Source organism: Monoraphidium neglectum (assembly GCF_000611645.1).
Source record: "Monoraphidium neglectum strain SAG 48.87 unplaced genomic scaffold scaffold00129, whole genome shotgun sequence".
In the NCBI taxonomy this organism is placed as follows: domain Eukaryota; kingdom Viridiplantae; phylum Chlorophyta; class Chlorophyceae; order Sphaeropleales; family Selenastraceae; genus Monoraphidium; species Monoraphidium neglectum.
Window position 1 is genome coordinate 1,466 of NW_014013499.1, and position 8,073 is coordinate 9,538.

Genomic DNA, 8,073 nt, shown 5'->3' on the forward strand with positions numbered 1-8,073 from the left:
GGGGTGGTGTAGGGTGGTTTGGGGAGGGTGCAGGGGGGGCCGGCCAGTGAAAGGAAGAGAGGCGGTGGTGGAGATGCAGGGTTGTGGGATACTTGTTGTGAGCATCTCAAATTGTGCAGCGCGTATGCTTGTGATATCGCAAATAGCAGGACCAGGACGTCCTGGAGATGAATCGCCAAGGTCATCTCTTGAGATACCTCTCTAAGGCCTGGTTCTGACGACCAACGTCCTCCCCTTCACCGCACATTCCTCCCAAACCCCTCCATGGCCACCCCCACCAACGCGTCCCCCCCCCCTGTGTTGCAGGCGTCAACACGACGGCCAACTTGATTGGCGTGCAGGAGACCCCCAAGGCGGCCAGCCAGATCCGCCTGGACTTCTCCAGCCTGCTGGGCCCCCTGTTCTTCACCTGGGTGGTGCAGATGCTGCTGCCCATATTCCTGATGCAGCTGGTCTACGAGAAGGAGAAGAGGTGGGGAGGGCTGTATTGTGTGCGCTCTATTTGCATGTGTGTGTGCTCTATTTGCGTGTGCATGTGCTCGCGCGCGCACGCTTGTGTGTGTGTGTGTGTGCATGCACAAGGAAGAGGAAGGTAAGGCATGATGCATTGATGGGGGGAAGCATGCAAGGCAACGAGACTTTGAGAGCGGGGAGGCTGGCCCTTGCGCGATGGCGACCACCCAGGCTGGAGTGCCAAGCGTGCCGTCGAGGCCACTTCCTCTGCGCTGTGTTGGGTGACCCGGCCGCCAAGAGCCGCCATCGCCTCGCCCTGATCCTCACCCGCCCCCCTCTCCGCACCCCGCACCCCTTCCCCAAGGCTGCGCATGATGATGAAGATGCACGGCCTGGGTGACGGGGCGTACTGGCTGGTGACCTACACCTGGTTTTACGCGCTGTACGTCCTATACATGATTGTTTTCATCGTGTTTGGGTCCCTCATAAGGCTCAACATGTTCATCAAGAACAACATCGGGGTGCAGGTGGGGCCCGGCGCGGTGGGCGCGTGCGCATGCATGCGTGTTGCTGCGCGTAAGATCGCAGGATTGCGTGCGTCCTGGGCGCACGTGTGGTCGTGCTGTTGGCTGTGCGCCATTCAAAAGCCGCGCGGCGCCTCCCGTCACAACACAGCAGCCTCCTCTCCACTCCGTCCTGCACGTTGCCCGCCTGACTGCCTCCCTTCAACCCTCCCTCCCTGCCTCACTCTCCCCACACCCGCCCCCGCCCCCACCAAAACCTCCAGATCCTCCTGTACGCCATCTTTGGCCACAACATGATCGCGCTCAGCTTCCTCCTCTCCTGCTTCTTCTCATCCGCCAAGACGGCCACCATATTTGCGTACCTGGTTGTCTTCGGGACCGGCCTCATCGGCAGCCTGCTGCTCGCCAGGCTCATGGGCGCGGGGTTCTGGTGGATGACGATTGTCGAGCTGGTGCCGTCCTTCTCACTCTTCAGGTGGGCGTGCAGGGGGCAAGGGGGCAGGGTAGGCGGGGCTGGGCAGCAGGCCTGTCTTGACAGCTGCCGTCAAGACTGAGGCGGGTGCGCTTCAGCGGCCTTCCGCGTGCGCACACGCCCATGTCACTCACATGCACACCCTCTCTCACACACACTCTCTCTCTCCTCCTCACACCCCCCCCCCACACACACACATCGCCACCACCAGGGGCCTGTTTGAGCTGGGTGAGTACAGCTTCCTGGCAGTGTACCGTGACTCATACGGCATGAAGTTCTCCAACCTGTCAGACCCCAAGAACGGGCTGGTGGCGGTTTACATCATACTGGCCCTGGAGTGGTGGGTCTTCATGGGGCTGGCCTGGTACCTGGAGCAGGTGAGGGGGTGGAGGGGGGGGGTCGTTCGGGTGCGGAACGGGTGCGGGAGGGCGCAGAAGGCGCAGCAGGCTGTGAAGGGTGTGGGGTAGGGTTTGGTTGTCGTGACATGATTCAGTGTCCCGCACGTTTCGCACCACTGACGTCAAACACTTCTGTTTTGCACTAGACTCGCCACCTCAACCCCAACAAATGCGACGCCATCTGCCCGCGTCAGGTCTTTGCCAGCGGGACTGGAAATAGGCGGCACCCGCTGTTTTTCCTGGACCGGTTCCGCAAGGTGCGGGGAGGAGGTAGTGCAGGCGTGGCGGGCTCAGGCAACAGGGTACAATGTGGCTGCCCTGTACAAGCACTCCGTGCCTGTATCATGGCCTGGCTTCCAGTTCAAGTTTGCTGCCCGTTGTTTCGGTTGTCGCGCCACGAGGCCCCAAACAAGCGCGTCAGCTAGACGGATGGCGTATTCATATCGCCCCCACCTTCACCCCGCCCGGCTGTGGGCTAAAGCAGCGCCCTTTGACAGAGAGAGTCACCACCACCGCGCGCTCTCGCCACCTCAGGCCCGCCATGACGCCGACAACGCGCGGCTCAACATCCAGGCTCAGGAGGTGGCCCCCGCGCAGGACGAAGCCGCGGACGTTGCGGCGGGTGGGTCGGGCGCGCCTCAAGGTCCAGCAAGCTGGCGGTCCGTGCGCACGAGGGTGGGAGGGACGCGGGGTGGCCGCGACTGGCCACATCTGATCCCCTTGGGCACATGACGAGCTGCGATCCCTTGCGAGCAGTGTAAATCACATTTATTCTAACCGCTCGTGCATGCAGAGCACGCCCGTGTGTCTGGGCTGGTGGATTATGCCGGCAACCCCATTGTTGTGAGGGATCTCAAGAAGATCTACCCGGGGCAGGACGGGCAGCCGCCAAAGGTGCGGCCAGGCGCGCGCGCACACGCATCAGCGTGTATTTGTGAGTGTGCATGTATGTGGATGTGGCCGTGTAAGTGTCCGTGTTGTGCGCAAGTCCTGATAACACAAGCAATGCGCACCTGTGCAAATCGCGCGGGTAAATCCATTAACACATACATTCCTTGCTTGCTTACACAAGGCTAACACACCCATCACGCTCATGCCTCCCCCTCTCGCCCTGCTGCAGCTGGCTGTGCGCCAGCTCAATCTCGCGATAGAGAAGGGCGAGTGCTTCGGCCTGCTGGGCCCCAACGGCGCCGGCAAGTCCACCTCAATCAACATGATGGTGCGGGCCGACCCCTCAATTCCTGGGGACTTGGCGGGCGGATGCGCTTTCCCATCGCAGGAGGGTCGCTTCACCTGGGGTTCACTATTGAGTTGCTTTGCCCTACTCAGGCTTGGGGTGCCCACTTTTGCATGACCTGCCACAGCAAAGCCCCAGGTCACCAGCTGGGCCGCGTCACGCTGCTCCTGACACAATTATTCCACATACCAAAGTCGCAAATTCACACATACATAATCACACACAATCACACCCACAATCATAAACACACGCACACAAACACACACACACACACACACACACACACACACACACACACACACACACACATTCCAGGTGGGCCTGCTTGAGCCGACCCACGGGACCGCCCTCATTGGCGGCTACGACATCCGCAGCGACATGGGCTCCATCTACAGCCTCATGGGGGTCTGCCCGCAGCACGACCTGCTGTGGGAGACGCTGACGGGGCGCGAGCACCTCACCTTCTACGGGCGCCTCAAGGGCCTGGACGGTGCGCGGCGGCGTCGGCTTGGAGGATTCCTGAGGGGATGGGCAGAGCGCGGGTTGGAGGGGTCGCGAGGCGAGGCCGTCATCGTGGAAGGGCCGTCCTTCCGCGTGGTGGTCGTCTGGGTATTGGGGCCGGCGCTCAGCTTTGGAGCGTGGCCGCCCTGAGACTGGATGCCCTTATTTGCCAAAGCCGCGGGCGAGGCTGCGACCCTGTGTCTTGCTTGCTACAAGCACAGAACAGCTCTCGTTCACGCGCACTTGTGCACGCACGTGAGTACACGCACAGCGCATCCCCTCACAACACCCGCCCCTGCAACAACATGACGATTCAACCCACTGGCCAGGCAAGGAGCTCTCTGACGCGGTCGAGGACGGCCTGCGGTCCGTGAACCTGTGGAACGGCGGCGTGGGCGACAAGCAGGCGCAGCAGTACAGCGGCGGCATGAAGCGGCGGCTGAGCGTGGCCATCAGCTTCATGGGGGACCCCCTGGTGGCATACCTGGACGAGCCCTCAACGGTGGGGGGTCTGCCGGACTGAGGCCCGCAGTTGTGTCGTTTGTTTGATGAATGGGATGTCTGGCGTGGCCCAGCGTGTCTGCTTGGACGCTTGCATGTATCAGGACGGCTGTACACATAAGAAATGGCTGTCAAGTGGTGATCGTGGTTTGCTTGGTGCTGCTGCGACGACTCCTCACTGGGCTGGCTCAATCGTCGGCGGCTGTCACTACCCACGCGCCCCACCCATCCTGTTCATCCAGAGTCTTGGCTGCACGCACCCCCTCTGAGGCCCCCCCATCCCCCTGCAGCAGCCAGTGTTGCCCGTGCTGCTGGCTTCAGCATCCTGTTTCCACTTAACCACACCTCGCCCCTCCTCCCTCTCCGCCACGGCTCCTGCTCCACGCCCCATCCCCCCAGGGCCTGGACCCCGCTTCTCGCCGCAACCTGTGGGATGTTGTCAAGAGCAACAAGGCCGGGCGCGCCATCGTGCTTACCACGCACTCCATGGAGGAGGCCGAGACCCTGTGCGACCGCCTGGGCATATTCGTGGACGGCCGGCTGGTCTGCATCGGCAACCCCAAGGAGATCACCAGCAGGTGGGGCCGGGGCCGTGAGGAGGGAAGTGGGGGAGGATGGGAAGCTTCGTTCAGGGGCGAGCGGCGTGGCAGCCTGCTGTGGCCCCGCACAAGCCCTCCCGTGCGGCCAATATATTTCAGAAGCCCTGCTCTCGTTGATGGTGGTGGCCGTGGCATTGACACTCCTGAAGCACTGTGTCGTGTCGGCCCCTCCAGCACAGCAGCACCACTCTCTTCAGGGCAAGCCTGACTCCACCCAACTGCCACCCCTTATGCCCACGCTCACATGCGCCCGCTCGCGCACACACACACACACACACACACACGCACGCACGCACGCACGCGCATGCACACTCACTCATTAGCACACAAACGCACGCACACACATGCATACACACAGGTACGGGGGCTACCTGGTGATGACACTCACAGTGGCGGCCGGCCAGGAATCTCAGGCGCGCGCGTTTGTCGAGCGGCTGGCGCCCAGCGCGCGGCTTACATACAGCGTCAGCAGCACCCTCAAGTTTGAGCTGCCCAGCGACGAGGTGGGGGGGGGTGGCCGGGGTGGTATGCGTGTGGTGGCACGCGCCTATGCACACGTGTGTGTTGGGCTGCCTGTGCGTGCGCGCGTGTTCAAGTTTGTGTTGACATAAGTGCGGACAATGCGTTGTACGGAAGCATGGGTGCACATTTCAGCGTAAGCATCCAATACCTCCAGCCGCCTGCGAAGAAACCCACGGACTCTTGAACTCCTTATCACCCGCAGGTCTCGCTCAGCGGCGTGTTTGCTGCCATGGCCGACGCCAAGGCGGACACCAGCGCCGGCCGACTGCAGGTCCTGGACTGGGGGGTGGCCAATGCCACCCTGGAGGAGGTGTTCATAAAGTTTGCGCGCGCAATAGGGGCCAAGGCCGGTGACTGAGCGCCTTGTTGGCACTGTAATGTGTTGCGTTGTGTGTGTGTGTGTGTGTGTGTGTGTGTGTGTGTGTGTGAGTGTGTTGTGTAGCAATTGGGGCCACAGCGCCAGAATGGCTTCGTTACTCTGTGTCGTTGACTGGTGCATGTTATGCAAGCATACACCCACCGCATGCACGCATGCCTCACGACGCGCCGCCGAGGCGCCTGTATCTGCCAGCCGTTGAGCGCACCCGTCAAAAGGCGGCCAGCAAGACAACAAAGCCTTTCCCTTTCTTTGACGTCGGCGTGGCATTGGCCCGTCGGTACATGCACCGGCCCGCCTTGGGCGTTTTGTTCCAGTTCATGGAGCCCTAATCGACCACCGCGTCATACATGACAGGACTCTGCTGCACGGGTAGATGGATTGAGATTTCATCGAATTCGTATTGGTGGGCCATTCGCCCGCGCTTTTGTTGAAACTGGACTGAAAGGATGGTGGCTTCAGGTGGTTGTAATTGGCAGAGCAGCATTCCAGACCAATTGTCGGGGGACGTGGCGCTGCTTGTGCTTCAACGTATTGAACTGGTCTCCAATGAACATGTCGTCAATCGGATAGCAGCCTGCGTGGCAAAGCACTTGGGGACAGATGTGTGGATGTGATTGGTCTGGGTCCGCAAATGTCCTTATCACACTGTCCGCGCATGTGTGCACGGTGCGCGTACCCCGTCAGCCCCATATCTGGTAAGCTGTGAGGTAATGATCATGACTCAATGTAGCGTCATCTTGGATGCCGGGCTGGTGTGCCGCTGTTTCTGTAGGCAGAGGGCCAACAGCTCCTGCGGCCGTGTCTATGGCGGCTGGAGAGGCAGCGCCTCTGCCGGACCGGCTGGGCAGAGGCGCACTGAGAAAACCTTGGCGTTGATTATATATTGTCGTTTTCTTTTATTATTGCAGGATCCAGGCCACAGGCACCAGGCCAGCACGCGGCTCACCGGTCGCGGGGCAGTTTTTTCTGGGCCGGGGAGGTACGCCAGCTATTTCCGCTACATAACGTCGTGAACACGAGATTGAGAAAATTAAGTTGTGTGATGCGGCTCAGCATGGCCGGGGTCCTCCCGGTCGTCCTGCCGGTCCTCGCCTTACTGCTGCACGCACCGGCCGCCTTCGCGCGAGGTCAGGTGCGCAGTGGGGCCGCTGGCCTGGTCTCCTCAGCGGCAGTGTATTCGTCGGTACAATGAAGGAGATATCAAGGAATTTTGGGAACTGCTGTCGGACCTTGGGCCCTGCCCTGACGTCATGGGGTGGCGTGTCGCAGCTCTGCAAACCCGCAGCCCTGCTGCAGCGTCGCCTCAAGCACCCGGCAATCGCACCCCTATCAACAGACTTTGGGTGCCAAGTTGATAGCCGTCCTTTTGAATACCGCCCCGCAGATCGACCTCTCTGAATGCGCCAGCGAGTGGCAAATCGTGATGTGCGGTGACATCCCGCTGTCGTCCGTGCGCAAGCTCAAGGCCTGCTGCGAGGCCCACAAACCTGTGGTGGACAGCCCCAGCTGGGCAGGGGACGGCACAGTCCAGGCGGCAAGCATCGCGCGCTCTGACGTCATCTCGTCGCTCGGGGGCTATGTTGAGCCGATGGACTTCCAGCTTGGCTTTTGCACGGAGCAGGTGTCCGCCCTGGTCCCTGCGTTTTACAAGGATGCCAGCGGCGGGGCTACACTGGTGCGGGGGCCTTGCGTGGACTTGGGGGTGCCGGCTAGGCGAGCTGTGAGCTTGCTGGGGTGTGGGCTGAAGCAGGGAAAGTAGAGGATGTGGCAGGGACTGCGGCCCCGCGGGGCTGGTAGCCCTTGCGCAGCGGGCAAGGCGTACAATACAAGCCATCAGACGCGCTGATGGGCAGCTGCAGCAAGTTGCTGAATCCCACAATTCAATAGAGTGCCAAGCTGACCGCCGCAGTTGCGTGAGTCACTGCAAGGACCCCACGCATTATCAACACCCCACGCACGGACCCCATCAGCAGTCCCCAGCCTCACATTAACCCCAGAACATCATACCCACGAACACCCACGCACCCACACAGATGACCGTTGTGTCCCAGCCCGTTCCCAAGCTGGCGCCTAAAGTCATTGAGGATATCCGCAGCAAAGCCCTGACGGCCGCTCCCCGCTTCCTGCGAAAGCGCTACAAATCCTTCCGTCCGCGGGTTAACAGCACAAGCGGGTTCCTGCACCCCGCGGGCTTCGCGGGGCCCGCAGAGCTGGCGGCGATGCAGGCGGGGATCGAGTTCCAGTTGCAGCCCGTGGCGGCCGCCACAAAGGTGCTGCTGACAGGGGAAGGCGTGCCGCGCAAGTACTACAGCGGCGGCTGGGCGTTCCGCACTGATACGCCGGCTGAGGGGTACGAGGGGCCGATGCCAATGGAGAAGGTCATGGTGGACTGGGGTGAGTCATGGCCGGCTGGCAACAGGGGGGGGGGGGCAAGAGGGTAGGGTGGGGTTAGCGGTGGCCAGGTTCGGCGGTAGAATAAGGCGGGGG

At 61.6% G+C, this 8,073-nt stretch overlaps 2 protein-coding genes across 2 annotated transcripts in view; both read left to right on the forward strand.

Moving 5' to 3' along the window:
• Nucleotides 1–73: 73 nt before the first annotated feature.
• MNEG_1315 (hypothetical protein) lies at nt 74–5,565 on the forward strand (the record flags this gene model as incomplete). The annotated part of the gene is made up of 14 exons (XM_014050196.1): nt 74–80; nt 307–472; nt 818–980; nt 1,241–1,452; nt 1,661–1,826; nt 2,042–2,104; nt 2,382–2,469; nt 2,641–2,741; nt 2,968–3,066; nt 3,400–3,574; nt 3,915–4,087; nt 4,486–4,664; nt 5,044–5,188; nt 5,410–5,565. 14 exons carry the CDS (start codon nt 74–76, stop codon nt 5,563–5,565), a joined length of 1,893 nt encoding a protein of 630 aa, XP_013905650.1.
• Nucleotides 5,566–7,619: 2,054 nt separating this feature from the next.
• The window catches only part of MNEG_1316 (hypothetical protein), a gene marked incomplete at both ends in the record, with an annotated part of 3,672 nt that continues 3,218 nt past the window's right edge, over nt 7,620–8,073 (forward strand). Inside the window, one exon of the mRNA XM_014050197.1 lies at nt 7,620–7,980. Coding sequence (XP_013905651.1) covers nt 7,620–7,980 — 361 coding nt within the window. The remainder of the gene's footprint in view (nt 7,981–8,073) is intronic.